Source organism: Podarcis melisellensis (assembly GCF_964234715.1).
Source record: "Podarcis melisellensis genome assembly, chromosome: 8".
NCBI classification, from domain to species: Eukaryota; Metazoa; Chordata; class Lepidosauria; order Squamata; family Lacertidae; genus Podarcis; species Podarcis melisellensis.
Window position 1 is genome coordinate 69,460,355 of NC_138540.1, and position 20,635 is coordinate 69,480,989.

The 20,635-nt window shown below is 45.1% G+C and overlaps 1 protein-coding gene across 4 annotated transcripts in view; it reads right to left on the bottom strand.

The window, feature by feature from the left end:
* The window catches only part of NKAIN1 (sodium/potassium transporting ATPase interacting 1), a gene marked incomplete at its 3' end in the record, with an annotated part of 54,949 nt that overhangs the window by 2,030 nt on the left and 32,284 nt on the right, over positions 1-20,635 (bottom strand). For 3 of the 4 annotated variants that reach the window (XM_081920982.1, XM_081920984.1, XM_081920983.1), the window contains exons 2-5: positions 14,599-14,736; positions 12,762-12,842; positions 5,372-5,569; positions 2,106-2,166 (exon numbers count right to left, since the gene is read on the bottom strand). In XM_081920982.1, coding sequence (XP_081777108.1) covers positions 2,106-2,166; positions 5,372-5,569; positions 12,762-12,842; positions 14,599-14,736 — 478 coding nt within the window. Of the gene's footprint in view, positions 1-2,105; positions 2,167-5,295; positions 5,570-12,761; positions 12,843-14,598; positions 14,737-20,635 lie in introns of all 4 variants that reach the window. The other variant, XR_014170824.1, reaches the window with a different exon arrangement.

Consider the following 20,635-nt stretch of genomic DNA (forward strand, 5'->3'; position numbering starts at 1 on the left):
TTGGAAGCCGAACGTCTGATGTAGCTGTTGGCTATTGTTTCCAGGGCGCCTGCACCAATCAGAAGCTGCACCTTGATTTTTGAACATTTCAGAAGTAAAATGGACTTCCGGAACAGATTAAGTTTGGTGCTTTTGTTTTTGCTATTTATTTTGCGTTTTTTGTTTTTGAGACTCTTTCAGTTAATTTGTTTTTGTGACTGTGTGGAACCCAGTTCAGCTACTGATTGGTTGATTGATTGTATGACTGCGGAAATGGATAAAAGCCCCCCCATCCAAACAATAACGATCATCAGTGCAGGTAAGAAAATAATAATTTAAATTTTTATCATCTACAATACTGTCTTATTTATTTTACAGTCCAGTACAATGATTATTGCTTTCATAATGGTTTTGTTAGATAGTAAAATTCATGTTAAATTGCTGTTTTAGAGGTTGTTTTTAAAAGTCTGGAACGGATTAATCCATTTTGCATTACTTTCTATGGGAAAGTGTGCCTTGGTTTTGGAACGCTTTGGTTTTGGAACGGACTTCCGGAATGGATTAAGTTTGAGAACCAAGGTACCACTGTACTGTTTTTAAAAATGTTTTGCAATATAGATACATAGATAGAGCAATGATGTCCCCCTTTCCAGCCTGGTCTTCTGACTTTCCATTCCATATTGTGTGAGAGGCATTCAGAGCTGCTTCTGTTACACTTCTAATATTAATTTTGCCATAGCTGAGCTTGAGTCTCTTCTTTCTATAATGGACTGTCTGATTAGATTTGGAATTAAATGAATGACTGTCAAAGCCGAGAGCTCTCTCTGAAGTTTGTTAGGAAAGACAAACATGCAGGGAAGGACCAGCTTCCGCCTGTATTCCAAGCTCTGAATAGGATGATACGTATAATTTGCTGCTCCCTAAATGGGTTTTTTCATGTGTAAACTTTATTAATAATTTCATTTGTGTCAGATGCTGCCGTTTGGAAGCTATCAGGAGCAAATAAGCCTCTGCCAGCTTCAAATATATTCCAAGCAACTTATTACAATGGCCAGGCAGTGTCCTGTTTTACACAAAAGGTTTTAATTTTCCGCTACATCTATTTAGAATGTTATCTGAACATGAGCCACAGGCTGGCAGGGTGATTTGCTTGCAGAAACATTTTCGAATTAACCGTGCTAGAGGATATATTCATTGTTCTTTTGCATTCGGGGACTCCAGCCTTCCTCTGCAGACATTGGAGCAGAATGGTGTTGAATGGGGAAATCCAGCCCGTAGGGCTAATGTGGCCCTTCAGGCTTCTCTGTGTGGCCCCCAGGACTCTCCCCAGGCCATGCTCTGTGCTGCCCCGGTGGTTTCGCCTTATTGGAATGTGTCCTTGAACACAGATACTGCCTCTTGCTTGTCTGGATGGAGAGAATTGGAAGGGGAGGAATGTAGAAATCTTTAGCTTCTGCCTGCTGGAACGTAGTGTCTTTTTCTCTCTCAGAACATATCTCACAGGATCGTTGTGAGGAGAAAGTGAGGGGGAAGCACAACAGGCACCATCTTGAGTTTCTTTGAAGGGTAAGTGGGGTATAAATGTAATATATAAAAGAAGCTTTTATCTCCCTGTTTACTATCAACCCCACTCGAATTGGTACCCACAAAACACAGGGAGTCCATCTAGGGTAGCGGTCAGGGGTCAGCAAACTTTTTCAGCAGGGGGCCGGTCCACTGTCCCTCAGACCTTGTGGGGGGCGGACTATATTTTGAAGGGGGGAAAAAGAATGAATTCCTATGCCCCACAAATAACCCAGAGATGCATTTTAAATAAAAGGACGCATTCTACTCATGTAAAAACAGGCTGATTCCCAGACCGTCCGCGGGCCGGATTTAGAAGGCGATTGGCCCGCATCCGGCTCCCGGGCCTTAGTTTGCCTACCCATGAGTTAATAAGTGTGCTGGATTTAAATTGGGCAGACCTAGGTTCAAAATCTCTGCTAGGCCACCAAGGTGGCATTTGAACCATATTCGATTACTGCGTCATATAAACAGTTTGAGCTACATGCCACACTCCCTCTACCCCTAAATTGAGTACTCCATAGCCAAGTATCTCCAATTATTAGTAGATGAAAGGTACTTACAACTGTCTTCTTCCTCCATAAACACTTTGCTGACGTAGCAGGCGTAAACAAATCCGAAGAGCTTCAAAATATAAAATTATTTTTTAAAAAAGAAAAGAAAAGGAAGGAAAAAAGAGGGAGAAAAGCAAATTATTTGAAAGCAAGAAAAAAGCAGTGGCAGTTCGGCGAGAATCAGAAATGGTCAAGATGAGGCTGAATACAGTGGTACCTCACAAAACGAAATTAATTCGTTCTGCGAGTTTTTTCGTCTTGCGAAGCACGGATTCACATAGGAATGCATTGAAAATCATTCCCATAGAAATGCATTGAACGTTTTCGTCTTGCGAAGCAAGCCCATAGGGAAATTCGTCTTGCGAAGCAACTCAAAAAACAAAAAACTCTTTCGTCTTGTGAGTTTTTTGTCTTACGAGGCATTCGTCTTGCGAGGTACCACTGTAGCGTAATCAAATCGCACCCGCAAAATGGCAGGCAGCCACATTGGCCCCCAAGATCAAAACAAGATCAAGAGCAATACCATGATTGGCCCCAACTTCAAAGTGAAAGAGAAGTGAGCCAGTTTTGGAGTTCATTAGCACTCTTCCTCAGCTGGGTATCTTCCTCAGCTGGCTGAGATGTATTGTGCTTAATGGGACCACAGGTGGAGAATAAATCCCATTGAACTCAAGGGGGTTTGCTTCTGACTAGGCATGCATAGGATTGCGCTATTGATCTAGTCCAGGAGAATCTTTTACTTCTATCCACCCACCCCCACCCACCATTTTTGTTGCCATTGTTTGTTTGGGCTTTTTGTTGTTGTTGAATAACCCACACAATGGATGAAGAGCAGTTATCTCCCGTGTGGACTACTGCTTTGTGCTCTACATGGGGCTACCTTTGAAGGTGACCCAGATACTACAACTAATCCAGAATGTGGCAGCTAGACTGGTGACTAGGAGTGGCTGCCGGGACCACATAACACCGGTCCTGAATGACCTACAGTGGCTCCCAGTAAGTTTCTGAGCGCAATTCAAAGTGTTGGTGCTGACCTTTAAAGCCCTAAATGGCCTCAACCCAGTATATCTGAAGGAGAGTCTTTACCCCCATCGTTCAGCCCAAACACTGAGGTCCAGCTCTGAGGGCCTTCTGGTGGTTCCCTCACTATGAGAAGTGAGGTTGCATGGAACCAGGCAGGGGCCTTCTTTGTAGTGGTGCCCTCCCTGTGGAACGCCCTCCCATTGGATGTCAAGGAAATAAACAACTACCTGAGTTTTAGAAGGCATCTGAAGGCAGCCCTGTATAGGGAAGTTTTTAATGTGTAATGTTTTATCGTGTTTTTAATATTCTGATGGGAGCCGCCCAGAGTGGCTGGGGAAACCCAGCCAGATGGGTGGGGTATAAATAAATTGTTGTTGTTGTACTGAATTCCAAAGCTTGCTTGCTTCTCTGTGACTTTCCAATCAGCTCTAACAAAGGAATCAACCTGCAGATTACTATTTTTTGTGTGTGCATTAAATATGCTGATATCCAGGCCCAGCTAAATCCTGTGCGTTCCTCCCCCGCCCCACCCCCAAATCAGGTCTGCAGGCTGAAGGATGCTCCTTGGCCTGTTGCTGCTTTTATAAGCTCAGGGGATGGCAATGTCTGAGGGTGCCTTTTGCCAGCTATGGCCGGTACACCAGCCCATGCCTCCCAGCTGATCAGGGACTCTGGCCTTGGGCTTCAGACAAGTTCTGCACAAGCCTGGCGCCAGCTGAGCACCCCTCTGGGCAAGTTAAGCATCATTAAAATTACCTACGCCTTAAAAAGAGGCCTGGCCTGCTTTACTCTCCAGTGCGCTGGAGGTATTGCAATAATCAAGCCTAAGGGTTACTAAAAGAGCCTGAAAAAGTCAATGTCAGTCACAAAAACATTTCAAGTTCTTTCAAACTGTTTTAATCTTGTGCAATACTGCATTGTTAAAATTAGTGCTGCATTTTAATTGTTGTAATCTGCCCTGGGACCTTAGAGTGACAGGCAGGTAATAATTTGTAACAACAACAAGAACAACAACCTGATGCAGATCTTAAATGTTTGAGAAAGATAGGTGCAGGAAATAATGGTTCTCTTTAAGCACCCTATTCCCAAGCCATTTTCACCAGCACCCTTGAACTGAGCTCCAAGGTACACCAGAAGCCACTGCACACTGGTTAAAAACAGGAGCTGTGCACTCATAATTTAGAGGAAAACAGTACGAAGGAGAGGATCAATCGCTCCCCCACCCCTCCTTCACTGATCAAACAAGGAGCCTCTATAACAGCATTTCGTAAGGGAAACAATATCAATAAAACATCTTCCAGCACAGCTAGCAGTTTGGCCTTAACCTCAAGGTTGAGTTCTGGGTCTGTTGCTTTTCATTCTTGCTTTCTATCCTCTAGGACATGGCTCTCTCAGTGCCAATTATTTTTGCACTGTTCATTTCCCTATGTGTGTTTCCCTGTGTCTTTGCCCTTCATTTGTCAAAAAAAAAAAAAAAAACCCACAACCAAAACCAAAAATCTTCCTGCCTTTGTGCCATTTCTTTTTAAGGATCTTCTTGCTTGTATTTTAAGGAATGTCAGCTCAGAAGGATGCCCCATGGAATACAGCAGACTTACTCCTAGGTAAGTGTGCAGAGAGGAATGCAACCCAATTGTTTATCCCACAGTCCATTTCTCAACCTTCTGCATCTTTCATTCTAGACAGGATCACTGTTTCCTCCCCCCCCCCCCCCATGCCAGGAATTTAGGAACTGAACTCAACATGACTAATTGGTCTAGAAATGCACTGTCAAGTGTCTGGTGAAGAAATTAATTTTTATTTTGATGACTTTTTTTTCAACTGGGGAATAGGTGGATAGGGCTTGAAGCCCCTCAAATCTATCTACACCTCCAGACTCACCTTACCAGAGACAGGTTGTTGTTGCTTTTTCATTTCATACAAACTTGCAGAGAGCAAATTGGAGTATGCTAGTAACACAAAGTGCCAGGGAACCGAAATGGAATGCTTGGTTTCTTGGTAGATTTTTTTTTAAGTCGAAAGTAAACAAATAAATACAGACATTTTAATATGCTCTTCCTAGCCAGAAGACCTCTCTGGCTCCCCGGACCAAAAAAAAGGAATCAGAAGCAAACCCGTTCTATAAATCTAGTGTTTATGGGTGTGAAATTTGTTACACACGAGTGGGCAGAATCACCTTCAGTGTCTCAGTTGTTTTTTAGGGATCAGTGTGGTGGAAGAGTCAGCTGGAGACGGATGCTGGTACCACCTACCGCAAGGAATATCTGCATTGCACTGCTCACCACCTCAATATACTGATAATCAAGCAAGCACCCAGTGACTGTGATGACGTGATGGTCTTCGAGGGCCAGATTGGAGTTCATCACCGGGGTCACCAGGCAACCAGGCCCGTTCTCCATCCACCATGAGCGATGCAGCGATGTGTTAAAGGTCATGATGAAGTCTCGGTCCTAAGGAAGCAGGACACAGGAAAGCAAAATAATAATAATAATAATAATAATAATAATAATAATAATAATAATTTATTTATATCCCACCCATCTGGCTGGGTTTTCCCAGCCACTCTGGGCAGTTCCCAATATAATAATAATAGTAATGATAATAATGATAATAATGATGATAATAATAATAATAATAATAATAATAATAATAAAGCAATAGAAGATCAAACATTAAAAACCTCCCTAAACAGGGCTGCCTTCAGATGTCTTCTAAAAGTCAGATAGCTGTTTATTTCCTTGACATCTGAAGGGAGGGTGTTCCACAGGGTGGGTGCCACTACTGAGAAGGCCCTCTGCCTGGTTCCCTGTAACCTCATTTCTCGCAGTGAGGGAACCGCCAGAAGGCCCTCAGAGCTGGACCTCAGTGTCTGGGCTGAACGATGGGGGTGAAGACTCTCCTTCTGGGCAGAGGCCATTTAGGGCTTTAAAGGTGAGTTGTGCTTGGAAATGTACTGGGAGCCAATGTAGGTCTTTCAAGACTGGTGTTATATGGTCTTGGTGGCCACTCCCAGTCACCAGTCTAGCTGCCGCATTCTGCATTAGTTGCAGTTTCCGAGTCACCTTCAAAGGTAGCCCCACATAGAGCGCATTGTAGTAGTCCAAGCGGGAGATAACTAGAGCATGCACCACTCTGGCGAGACAGCCTGCGGGCAGGTAGGGTCTCAGCCTGTGTACCAGATGGAGCTGGTAAACAGCTGCCCTTGCACAGAATGGACCTGCATCTACATGGACAGCTGAGAGTCCAAAATGACTCCCAGGCTGCGCAGCTGCTCCTTCGGGGCACAGTTACCCCATTCAGGACCAGGGAGTCCTCCATACCCACCTGCCCTCTGTCCCCCCCAAAACAGTACTTCTCAGTTTTCAGTCCTCAAATCAGGGATCTATGCCACTGCCACCTAGAAACCTGAAATTCTATGCATGTGTAGGAAATGTTCTCCCGAGCTGGCAAGGCTCATTCGACAATATAAATAAATAGTAGTAGTAGTAATAATAATAATAATAATACTAAAAATCCTTGTCAGAGCTTCTGTCCCTCCATCACCAGCAGAACACAATATTGACTGCAGGACTCTAGTGGCAGACGGGATTTCTGCCTTGCTTTGTTTACCTGCCAGGACCTTCAATAACCAAGTCAGCCCAGCTTCACAACCAGCCAGCAGAACATATTATGAGACAGCTGCCCCTGTATGGCTGCCTCCTGGCACTGGCCTTTCGGAGGGAGCTTTCAGGGCGAGATGCATTCCATCCATCTGCCGCGATTGTCCCGGAGCATTTAACAAAGGCAGCAGAGGTTCTCATGACAAGCTGTGATTCCCAACTACAGGCTCCAGAAACTCAGATCAAATGGGCATGGCTGAGGTCGTTCTGACTCTCTGGAGCCACAGGGAAAAGTAGCTGGTGGCGGAAGTCATGGAGCGCTGGCAGAAGCATATGGAACAGTTTCCAAGTGCCCACTTACAACACCCAATGCATCATTGCATTCAGCAGTGTTATTTTCTATGGATGCTTTGAGCCTGCCAAAAAAAGAGAGCAAAAGCTGAATGTTGCATCAAAATTCTAAATGCATGAATGAATGTGCAAGAGACTATGAATGAAGAGACTATTATTCTCCTTGGGCATATTCTACTACTACTACTATTTGTAATACTATTACCAATTACTATTACTATTACTATTGGATGCGAGTGACACTGTGGTCTAAACCACTGAGCCTCTTGGGCTTGCCAATTGGAAGGTCAGTGGTTCGAATCCGTGCAATGGGGTGAGCTCTTGTTGCTCTGTCCCAGCTCCTGCCAACCTAGCAGTTCAAAAGCACACCTGTGCAAGTAGATAAATAGGTACTGCTGTGGCAGGAAGGTAAATGGTGTTTGCGTGTGCTCTGGTTTCCATCCGGTGTTCTGTTGTGCTAGAAGCGGTTTAGTCATGCTGGCCACATGACCCGGAACGCTGTCTGTGGACAACCGCCGGCTCCCTCGGCCAGAAAGCGAGATGAGCGCCACAACCCCATAACCACCTTTGACTGGACTTAACCATCCAGGAGTCTTTTACCTTTTTTACCTAATACTACTATTACGATTACTATTACTATTAGTACCCCACCCAGTCAGATGGGGCAGGGAACCCACTGAGTTCTTCTTGAGTTGCAAATATACCCAGTGAATGCTATAATGAACTACTGGCGTTTTGAAAGTGGGAACTGCCACAAAACACTGTAGTGTGGAGTGTTCCTGCTTAGGGTTCCAAACACCCCTGCCCTGTTCCAGAACACTCCATTCCATCCTCACCACCTGCAATATTCAGTCCATATTCTGTGGGCACTGGCTGGCTTGTGGGGGGGTCTTTTCCCACTAGGATTTTTTTCTCCAGCTCCCCAGGAGAATGGTACCTTTGGGGCTGGCCAGGGGGTGCTTCCCAGGCCCCTGTGGGGCAGTGTGAGGAGGAACCTCTCTTTGGGGCAAGGGGGGCAGCTCAGAGACCAGGGGCAGCAACTGCGGCTGCCCATAGGACTCCCAAGGACAGGGGAGGGGAGAGGAGGCTGAGGGAACACTCCACAAGGGAGGGTCTTCGAGAAAGGGTGAGAGGCTGCCAGCTTGGTAGGCAAGGGTCTCCTGAGCCACACAGGGATGCTGCAGAAAGCATGTAGTTGGTTAAGGGAGCTGCAGACTCAAAAAGGTTGAAAACCTCTGATACTGTATATGGGATCTGCTTAACATGTCCACTTCCTTGCACTTCCGGTTAGGACTGGCAATATCCTCCATCAAAAACCCTGAAGAGCTGGTCAGTCCCGAGCTAGATGGACGAAGAGGCCACAGCTTTCCATTCTCCTTTTTATGCTTCCTTTAGAATGAGATGGGCCACAGACTGCATAAGCAAAGACACACACAAAATCCCTCTTTCTTGCCTCCAGTAAGGCCTGGGGCAACTGTGGCTCCCCGGATGGAACCAGGACACAGCCTAAATATTCCACACACACACACACACACACAAGCATGTGGGAAAGGCTCGTTCTGAAATATGATAGAGACACTAGTGCCAGTTTTGGGCTTCCTTCCAGGAACGGTTGGGTCTAATCAATATGTCTGGCCTGTTCGGCAAAACAGAATAGAAAAAAGAAGACGATTCGACAAAGGGCTTTCGTTTCACTTTCAAGAGCTGCTTTCATCACTGATACAGCTCCAGGACATGCTCCATGCATGTTTGAAATCTCTTCACAAAGGTGATTGTCCTAAAAGCTACAGTCCTTCTAAAGAGCATATGACACAAGCCACCCCCCCCCCACAATCCAGAGGTGCATTCATGATTATTTGTGCTCATGATCGCACCAGGCTAGTTCTATGTGGTCCTGCTTTCTAAACTGTTGGTGCCTGCAAAGGTTTGGAGGCAGACACCCTGCTTGAATTGAAATCAGTGCATGTAGCATCCTGTTGAAGCCCTGCAACATTTTATTTCACATTTGTTTCAGGGGCGGTGGTGAGTTGCCCCACTTTTCTTGCACTCTAGCACAAAAAGTGCCCCCTGCAGATGGCAGCAATGCAGTAACACTGGGGAAGCATCACAGCACAACTGATGAATGTCTGGATGGTCCAGTATAAATCCATTGCTAATGCAATATTATTACGTCAGTGGCGTGGTGCAGAATACACTGGTCTGGAGGGGTCCAGGGACTCTCAGGAGTAAGATGCTGCTGGGCAGATGATAATCAAAAGTGTTCCAGTGTAGCCTCCTAAGTGCATCGGGTCACTGCTGCCTCCAGCTCTTGAGGCAGAGCTCAGCCATCATGGCTAGTAGCCATCAATAGCCCTCTCCTCCATGCATTTGTCCTATCTTCTTTTAAAGCCATTCAAGTTGGTGGCCGTCCCTGCTTCCTGTGGCAGGGAATTCCATAGTTTAACTATGCATTGCATGAAGAAGTATTTTCTTTTATCTGTCCTGAAACTTCCGACATTCAGCTTCATTGGATGTCCACAAGTTCTGGTCTTCTGAAAGAGGGATAAGTTTTCTCTCTCTGCACCATGCCAAATTTTATTAGCTTCTGTTGTGTCACCTTTTCAAAGGCATGTCCAAAGCCTGTTTTGGGGGCCTAATCCAGTCTGCTGGTTGATTTAATCCGGCCCCCATGGCAGTATATGTCCTGGGGTGAAAAAAGCTCAACAACTTTGGTCGGCCCTCACGCATGTTCACTTCATCAAATCTGGCCCTCTTTGAAAAAAGTTTGGGCACCCTTGCGAATCTAAACTAAAAAGTCCCCAACATTGCAGCCTTTCTTCATAGGGGAGTCTCTCCCTCCTCTTAATGATTTTGGTTCCCCTTTCCCAAACCTTTTCCAATTCTACAACGTCCTTTTAAGGCAAGGCAACCAGAACTATACACAGATCCACATTTTTAAGACCTTAAGTCTGCCTTCCTCAACTTGGTGCCTTCCAGAAGTTTGGAATGACAACTCCCATCAGCTGCAACCAGCCGCTGCTCCAATCCTGCTGGCGCTTTTGCACCGCGCAGCCTCTCTGTCACCTCTTCCTCCTTGTAAGCAACAGCTGCCCATCTTCTGAGAAGATAGTATAGTGTTTCTGTCCCCCACCACAAAGAGAACTGCTTCTGGGTTCAGCATCAGGTTCAGTCCCCAGCATCTCCAGGTGGGATTGGAAATGTAGCCGGTCCAAAATCCTGGATATTATCGGCTGGTCGGTGCAGGCAATTCTGAGCTAGATTGACCAATGTACTCACTTGGTTTAAGGTAGATTCCTATGCTCTTTTGTTGACTGGGGGCCAATTGTCTCCCTCCCCCCTTTTTATATATAATTTTTATCAAATTTTCTGTTTTACAATTTAGAATCTAAATTGACAACCTTAATATATCAGTGACTTCCCTTCTTCTCTTTCCATGGTTCATTTTGCATATCATAGATCCCTGCATATTTTATATAAACTAAACCATTCAGTATTCCATTGTTACTTCCATCAAAACCTATTTACACTATTGAATTTATCTTAAAGCTGCCAACGTCTTCAAGTGTACACAGTTACACCCCCCCCTCATATACTCAATAAACATTTTCCAATCTTCTTTAAATGAATGCTCTTCTTGTTCTCTTATTCTATAGGTTAGATCCGCAAGCTGCGCATATTCCAACAGTTTAAGTTGCCATTCTGGCCAAATGCCTTTCTGTGTAGCACTTTAACCTGTTTACAAGCACTGAGGAGTGATGTCTGCCACTCCACAAAACATCAACCCTGTTGAAAATGACTTCCTTATGCAGTGGCGTAGTGTGGGGGGTGCAGGGGGGCCCGGCCGCACCGGGCGCAACATCTGGGGGTTAGGGTTAGGGGGCGCAAATCCATGGGTTAGGGGGTGTAAATTACTTGCCTTGCCCCGGGTGCTGACAACCCACGCTACGCCACTGTCCTTATGCCAGCATTAAGTAGGGCAGATGCAACTGACTGTGTGATTCTGCTAAAGATCTAAAACGCACAACAACATTTAGATATTTTGCCATCTGCTCAGTAACAAATGCATTGATCCCCTCAAGGAAGATACTCAGAAGGGTTTTTAAAGATTGATCAGGAAACCATCTTACATCCTCTTATTTTGTGACTCTGGAGTGGCTAAATGGACAGTATGTCTTACGTGGAACAGTGTGGTGTAGTGATTAGTATTGGATTAGGACCTGGGAGATCAGGGTTCAAATCCCCACTCAGCCATGAAGCTCATGGGGTAACCTTGGGCCAGTCACTCACTCTCAGCCTAAACTACCTTGCAGGGCTGTTGTGAGGATACAATGAGGAGGAGGACACCAGGCATAGCCAAACTCGGCCCTCCAAATGTTTTGGGACTACAACTCCCATCATCCCTGACCACTGGTCCTGTTAGCTAGGGATGATGGGAGTTGTAGTGCCAAAACATCTGGAGGGCCGAGTTTGCCTGTGCCTGGTGTATACCATCTTGAGCTCCTTGGAGGAAAGGTGGGATGCAAATGTAATAATAAAGAAAATATCTCTGTCCCATCCACACCCAACTTCCAGTGTGACACACTGGGGGTTTGGACTGGACCCTAAAATTAATGCCTGGTATTAAACTAAGTTTTACTCAGAGTAGACCCGTTGAAATGAATAAGCATGACTATGTTAGGTCCATTAATTTCATAATTTACTTGCGTCTACTCTGAAGAAAACTTAGTTGAATTAGTTGAATAAACAGGTATTGATCCAGCACTAAGGTCCAGCCAGATTTTTCCTCCCTTCCACCCACTAGCATTCTCATTCCCTTGCAAACCTTCTCAGCTTTCCCCTAGACATGGAGTAATTTGCTAAGCAAAAGTGGAAAGTCAGCCGTTCAGTCCCTTTCTGCCTTCCTAGTAGAACAGCATGAGTAGACAAGGACAACAGAGATTTTAAAAAAGACTGGGAACCATTTATGTTGTATTTACGGAACCAATGTAAAGAAATGGACCCACTAGTAGGTTTTGACTAAACACTTACAACTAACAAAGTAAATATAGAAGCTATAAAGATGAAGTTAAAATGAGAAGAATATAACAATATTTAAGAATATAATATTGAAGCACAGTATGCAAGCAGGACAGGTTTATATGGGGGAGGAAAAGCCAGAAGGGGAAGTTGAGGGAAGTCTTGGGGGGAGAGGGGGAAAGTGGGGAATTTAATTTGTAGTTACTTATTATGATATGATTGTGATAAAAATGTAAAAACCAGTAAAAAATATTTAAAAAAAATAAGAACAGCATGAGTATTTTAGACTGGGGATTTAACCATTCATTCCTTACAGCAGGTTCGTATCCCACTAAAAGAAATTCTTGCTCCTTGGGGAGGAAGGTGCACACGTTCCGAAAATATAAGAAAGAAACCGCCAAACCCCTTGATTTATATTGCACGGCAACGTTTCGGATTTCCCCGTTGGCCTGACGAGTCGATTCTGCTCAGCAACATCAGCACCAGCGAGAGGAGGAATGAATTTCTCCCAAATGGCCGTGGCACCTTCCTGACACGCAAGCCACCTCCTGAACTCCCATCTCTATTTGACTGAGCAATCGCAGCGCGAAAATGATGGATGGAAAAGCCTTGGGTTGTCAGGCGGATCAGTGGTTCGAGAAGGGCGTGCACTCGGTATGATTACAGAGGTAATTACCTGTGAAAGGTGTCCTACTTCCAGGTAAAAGCAGATGATGAATGCATTCCATCCAACCCAAAGCACGAGCCACACTGCATACTGGAGAGAAGGCGAGAAAGGGGCAGAGCGACAGTTAACAATATACTGTGGAGTGAGCTGCTCTAAAGACATGTTCTGGCTCTCCATCAGTCTGGGGTTTTTTTGTGTGTTTTTTCAGGGGGAGCCACCATGGTGTAGTGGTTAGAGCAGGGGTCAGCAAACTTTTTCAGCAGGGGGCTGGTCCACTGTCCCTCAGACCTTGGGGGGGCGGACTATTTTTTTTTGGGGGGGGAGAACGAATTCCTATGGCCCACCAATAACCCAGAGGTGCATTTTAAATAAAAGGACTCATTCTACTCATGTAAAAACACCAGGCAGGCCCCACAAATAACCCAGAGATGCATTTTAAATAAAAGGACACATTCTACTCATGTAAAAACACCAGGCAGGCCTCACAAATAACCCAGAGATGCATTTTAAATAAAAGGACACATTCTACTCATGTAAAAACATGCTGATTCCCAAACCATCTGTGGGCTGGATTTAGAAGGCAATTGGGCAGGATCTGGCCCCCAGGCCTTAGGTTGCCTACCCATGGGTTATAGCAGGGGTAAGCAAACTTTTTCAGCAAGGGGCCAGTCCACTATCCCTCAGACCTTTTGTGGGGGCCAGACTATATTTTAGGTTTGTGTGTGTGAAATGAACGAATTCCTATGCCCCACAAATAACCCAGAGATGCATTTTAAATAAAAGGACACATTCTACTCATGTAACATGCTGATTCCCAGACCATCCATGGGCCAGATTTAGAAGGCGATTGGGCCGGATCTGGCCCCCGGGTAGGTTGCCTACCCATGGGTTAGAGTGTTGAACTGAGTCCTGGGAGACTGGGGTTCTAATCCCCACTCAGCTACGAAGCTCAGTGGGTGATCCTCGGACATTCATTGCCTCTCACCCTAGCCTACCTCACAGGGTTGTAGCAACCGAAGATTGTGAACCTGAATAAGCTCAAGCAAGCCAGACTTCATCCGTTAATGAACATCTGCCCCAGCCTTGTGTCGTAAGATCCAATGACCTTTCTCCTCTTCAAATCCCCACACAGATTATTTTTCTCATGAAGCGGCTATTGGCAAGTTTAAATATTTACCCTATTCCTTCCCTCAGGATCCATTGGTACTTGGAACCAGAACTCGGTGAGACTTTCTCTGGCAAGGAGAAACACATTTGTATGGCTGTCCTCAGCATAGATCATGGGGAGACAGCACCTCCTAAGGACAAATCTGCAAGGATTTACCGTATTTTTCACTCTATAAGGCACACTTTTCCCCTCCTAAAAAGTAAGGGGAAATGTGTGTGTGTGTTATGGAGCGAATGCAGGCTGCACAGCTATCCCAGAAGCCAGAACAGCAAGAGGGATCGCTGCTTTCGCTGCACAGCGATCCCTCTTGCTGTTCTGGCTTCTGGGATTCAGAATATTTTTTTTCTTGTTTTCCTCCTCCAAAAAATAGGTGCGTCTTATGGTCTGGTGCATCTTATAGAGCGAAAAATACGGTACTTCAGCTTGAATAGTGAAAACTGCAACCCCAACTTTTGATTCCTCCACTTTCTGGTCTGGTGGGAACTGGAGTCCAAACCACTCTGAGATTGTTGCTTTTTTTTTACAGTCAGGAGATTATATATTTATTTCACAAAATGTATGTAACACCTGGAGCGCCACCTATTCCCCATCCTTGTTGCTGGGGCTGTTGGAAGTCCAAACAACATCGGGGGGGGGGGAGCACCAAAATGGCTATTCCTGGCTATCCATTGTACTTACCAGTATGAGGTATTTAGATCTGTACTGAATGGTGCCAAAGACGCCCAGGATGACAGCCATGATGTGTAAAAAATTAGCCAGGATGGGCACCCACTGGTAACCCAGAAAGTCGAATATTTGCCTCTCCAGGGCTGCGATCTGTAAGAGAGGGAGAGGGGAAGGGTGAGGACAGAGCAGAGACTTACTCATTCTGCGGCATCTCTCAGAACATGCCCCTACCACATACACACACCAAAAAAGTAGCAAAGTTACAGGCACATAATTAATGAGAAATCCCACAGACTATTAGTTACAGACAGAGATGTTGGAGTGATTCATTGGCCAGTGTCGAGCAAATACATCACAGCGCAAGAGGATTCATTAGGAATAATCACGGTATGAAGGGAGGTGTGAGCACAGATGAGATATAAAAGGGTAAGGAAGATCAAAAGATGAGGGAAGCACTCCAATTACATGGGGAGGAAGGGAAGGAAACAGGGAGCTAATGCTTTGTATTTCTTGTGGAAACCCCCCCCCCCACCTTAGCAAACGGCATCAGAAAGCAACAGGGGATATGGCCAAATGAATTTCAGTCATGACAAATGTAAGGTTCTGCACTTAGGCAGGAAGACGCAGCTGCAAAAATATAAGATGATGGACACCTGTCTTGCCAGTAGTACATGTGAAAAGAATCTCGGGGTCTTAGTAGACCATAGGCTTAACGTGAGTCAACAGTGTGATGCAGCAAGGATGTGTACTGAAGGGGTGTGGTCAGGACCAAATGTCACGCAACATAATACAGTGGTACCTCGGGTTAAGTACTTAATTCATTCCGGAGGTTTGTTCTTAACCTGAAACTGTTCTTAACCTGAAGCACCACTTTAGCTAATGGGGCTTCCTGCTGCTGCCGCGCCACCGGAGCTCGATTTCTGTTCTCATTCTGAAGCAAAGTTCTTAACCTGAGGTACCATTTCTGGGTTAGCGGAGTCTGTAACCTGAAGCATATGTAACCTGAAGCGTATGTAAACCCGAGGTACCACTGTACAGTGGTACCTTGGGTTACAGATGCTTCAGGTTACAGACTCCGCTAACCCAGAAATAGTACCTTGGGTTAAAACTTTGCTTCAGGATGCGAACAGAAATTGCACGGTGGCAGTGCAATGGCAGTGGGAGGCCCCATTAGCTAAAGTGATACCTCAGAACAGTTTCAGGTTAAGAACGGACCTCCGGAATGAATTAAGTTCTTAACCCGAGGTACCACTGTATTCACTTCTTTCAAAGACGGCATGGCAAGTTAGCTCAAAGCAGATGATAGCACAGGTTCAATATTTATTTAGTTAACTTGCTCCACTGAACATTTTCACAAATTATCTGTCTTACTGAATAAGATAGAACAGGTTGCATCAGCACAGGATTTTAAATTATTATTTTTACTTCTGGAAGTGTTTTCACTTATGGAATTGTTTTCACTTACGAAATTGCTTTTAGTTGTATATGATATCATCTTTATACATGAAATTATGCTATTGTTTTTCTGCTGATCCTTTCATTGTGATATCACTCTGAGATATCTTATGAAAAGTGAATCACAAATGTAATTAGATAAATAACTGAAGTCCAATTCTCTAGTCCTTCATAACAGAGGAAGAACATTACAAAGGAAGAACTAGAGGGCTGACCTTTATTATCCATAAAAGATGAATACGTCAAAACCCAAAATGTATCACATTGCATCGCCTCTACAACCTACCCTGCTTCTTAATTGAATGGATTTCCAAGCCAGCTAACAATATGATAAAACAATCAATGTAAAACGAGCAAGCAACAAAAACTCAATTCTAGTTCAGTAAAGGTAAAGGTAAAGGGACCCCTGATCATTAGGTCCAGTTGTGGCCGACTCTGGGGTTGCAGTGCTCATCTTGCTTTATTGGCTGAGGGAGCCGGCGTACAGTTTCCGGGTCATGTGGCCAGCATGACTAAGCCGCTTCTGGCGAACCAGAGCAGTGCACGGAAATGCCGTTTACCTTCCCGCCGGAGCGGTGCCTATTTATCTACTTGCACTTTGACGTGCTTTCAAACTGCTAGGTTGGCAGGAGCAGGGCCCGAGCAACGGGAGCTCACCCCGTCATGGGGATTCGAACCGCCAACCTTCTGATCGGCAAGCCCTAGGCTCTGTGGTTTAACCCACAGTGCTACCCGCGTCTAGTTCAGTATCACACACCAAACCCCATTTAAAAGCCAGAATCCCTAATTCAGCCTGGTAGCTCACTGGATGGCCTGGGACCAGTCAATGTCCCTCAGCCTAACCCACCTCACAGGATTGTTGTGAGGATAAAAGGTGGAGGGGGAGAAATATGTAAGGCCACCTTGAGCTACAAGGAGAAAAGATGGGACTCAGCAACAGAAAAGAAGCCTGACAGATGGACAAAAAAGGAGGGTTTTCAAAGACAAGGTGCTAGGACTGAAAGGTTGCCACCTGCTTCACTTGAGAAGGTGGGACAACCACGAGCAAGGCCTCCAAAACAAGCAAGATGTTTTTGAGGTCCACCAGGGAAGAGATGCTTCAGGCAAAACAAGTCACCAGAGGCCAACCCAGGTCTCAGGTTTGGGTCCTGAAATCTCAGGTCTCCTGACTTGGCAACCCTAGGTACAATAATATATTTTATTTTAAAAAAAACCTGTGATCTAGTCAATGCACCAACTCTATACTATTTTATGATGGCAGAGACAAAACTGTCTATTTCCTAAGCTGGGGACCATTGCAGGTCTGTGGGTTGTATCTGCTCCCATCATACAAGGAAAAGCAAGCTGAAAATTACATTAAAGAGTTTTATTCCAAAAGCTCCGAATGGCGGTGGAGAGGGTGGGGGCATCTGGCATGGAGGTCTGTGTTCAATAGGGCCATTAAGAACCTAATTAGCCTAATCTGGAAGGTGAAGCCGCCTGCACCAGTGATTTATGGCCACTTGTCAAGCTGCTCTCCAGAGGATGGTTGGGTTAGAGGGGAGGGAGGGAGGGTACATGGAAGATTCTGGTTGTCAAAGTGGCTTAATGCAGCGGGCTGTGATGAACCGATGACAGGGACCCAAGGATCCCCTTTCTATTTATGAGCAATAATTTTTAAAAGTATCAGAAAAACTAGTAATATACAGAAAATTAAGGGTTGCATCCACTGCAGTGCCAACTGGGTTCTGCTGGGACAATGGGACTTCCATTTCCTCTCCTCCCTGTGCAACCCCCAAAACTGCTCCAGAGAGTCCCCAAACCCTCCAGACATGATTTTGATGGTGTAGTGGGGGGGGCATCCTGGAGTAGATAGGATAGGAGCCCACAGAAGTCCTTTGCACCATTGCTGGATATGGCCAAGCGCTACGTTTGGCTGATAACAGCAGCCAGGTCACTTACTGTACGTTTGTCTGATAACAGCAGCCAGGTCACTTATCCTTTCTAAAGTCTAGGCTGCCACTAGAGAGCAATGTATCTGCTATCTGCCTTCCAGATTTCACATCGACTGCCTGTGTCAGGGCTGAGCCCAGAGTCAGGAATGAAGAGGTAAGTCAGCACCAAAGGGGAAAACAGCAAGGTAAGGTCAAGGTGCATGCCAGACAAGGCCAGCACTAGACTTCAGGAGGCCCTCGCCATGGTGTTTGTTCTGCCCGCTTCCCAACCAGGTCAGGTATAGTCCTACCTGGACAATGGAACTATAAAATCAATACATTTCAAAGTTCTGTGGGCTGGGGCATTACACGTTGAGTAACTTAAGATGGCGGCCAGTCTCCAAGGATGGGAGCTGAACTTAGCTCCCCTTAAAAAATGGCACTGTTGCCCACTACTGAAAAGCATCCATGACCCTGGCCGAGAGAGCAGTAGATTGGACCTGTCAACCACCCAAGTTGGCTAACCATTGGTGTGGAGCCATTAAGTCAGAACCAAGGACACTGGAACACACCAGAAATCAGGAAGGTACTGTTGCTCAGGTGAGGCTAAATTAAAACAGGAAGCCCTCTTAATGCTCCTTCCTGTCCAGAAGGACCCAGGAGGTCTGGTAGGTCCATGACCTGACGGCACTTCACTGAGAACCTGTCTCCTGCAGTTCAAAGGTTCGTCAAACAGTTCAACTGTCCACAGATTCTAGCAGTTCCTGACTGCAGACTTCCTTTGATACACAGCTTTCTACCAGTGGGCTTGCATTAGGACTCACTGCTGATGATCCACAGATGTCACCTTGTGTCACCATCATCCTGTTACAAACTTTCATTTACCAATGGTCTGATAACTAGATACAAATAAAGGAATCTGATCTACTTGGTTACATTGTTTGTCTTTGGAAGAATCATTGCTCAGTTGAGCCATAATCACTCCATGCATTTTAAAGCACTCTGATACCATTTTGAGCAGTTGCAGCTTCCCCCAAAGAATCCTGGGAACTGTAGTTTGTTAAGGGTGCTAAAAACTGTTAGGAGACCCATATTCCCTTCACAATTCCCAGAGTTCCCTGGAAACAGGGATTGATTGCTAAACCGCCCTGGGAATTGTAACTCTGGGGAGCGAATAGGAGCCTCCCAACCCTCTACACTCTGAACAAACTACAGCTTCCAGAATTCTTTAGGGGAAGTCATGATTTTTTAAATGTGGCATCATAGTGCTTTAAATGTATGATATGACTGTGGCCTTAGTCTATCAATGTTTACATTTATATTTTGCCTTTTCCCCATAGTGGATGTCTGTGGGGTTCCCAATGAGGTGTTGACCAGACCAGCTTAGCTTCAGTAAGATGGCTGTGTCATTGTCCTTTAGACCACACACTGGGACAAGCTTAATACAGCCTTTAGGACAGGAGCGAGTAGAAAGTGGATCAGAATTCCCTGCTACAGCTCTGTGTAGTTTGCAGTACATAGTCAAGAGCTTGTTGTTAAACAGCACCAATGATAAAAAAAAGCTTCCACCCTCTTTCCTAAATTAATCAGCTGGAAAAAACATGGAGGGGAAAAACAGGAGTGGATTTCTGTAAAAGAGAACTATAAGCTTGGTTATGGGACTGAAAACTAACTCCTGTGTTGAACATGAGCTCTCATAGATGCAATTCTGTAATTCTCTCATCCTTCTTTCTTTCTCTCTCATCCCTCAAGCAACTATTGTGCAGCTGGCTTTGGTTGATAGAACTTGAAATTCTAGGGTGGGGGGAGCAAAACCTGCAAGGCCTGAATTCTGCCTCTCATTGTTTAAGGATGTTGAAATAGACCCGGAGCTTACAACTTCGTTATTCACAATTTCATAAACTAGCAGTTAGCTAGTTTCTGCGCTTTGAAGGCATTTCAGGTCCCTGCAAGTTGACAGCTGATTGCTAAATGCTCCAGAGAGGAGAAGCTTAGCAGTTCTGCTTGGTGTAAATCATTGTACCAGTATGAAGATGGAAGGTCAAGACAGATCTGAGTGAGTGTGCAATACAGTGGCTTCTACACCTGTCTAATGCGTTGCCCAGGCAGGCAGAAGCTCAGCTCAAACCACAGATTGAAAGAATGCAATAAGCTCTGAAGTTAAGAGGGGTGTGTGTGTGTTTTTGTGTGTGTACATAAGTGTTCTGCTAGATCAAAGCCATTACTGCAACAAACCAGCTTCAGTTTCTGCTTACGACAGTACAAAATGGCCATATAAACAATAATTAGCAGAGTCCTGAGATAACATAGTATTGGCAGTGGGAACGGGGGAGAGTTGTAAACTACAGAAACAGAAACCAAGGGACTTTTAAAACAGTTGTTCATTGCTGGGATGCTTTGCCAATGCATTTCCATAATTTGATTTCCCATCACACCAGTTCTCAGTGTTTGAAGACTGGAAGCAACATACATGAATGGAGCCCACTGGAAAAAAAATTGTGATCCAGTGACTTTCTACATTATGGGTTGGACACAAAGATTCCCTTCTCCTAATTGAAAAAAGGCCTCCTGTCAGATGAAGGGAACCCTCAAATTGCAGGACTCTGTTCTTGTATTTATGAGAGTACTCCAAGAACAATGCTATTACAGATGAGCAGTGGAGAAAGAAGATGCGGACATCT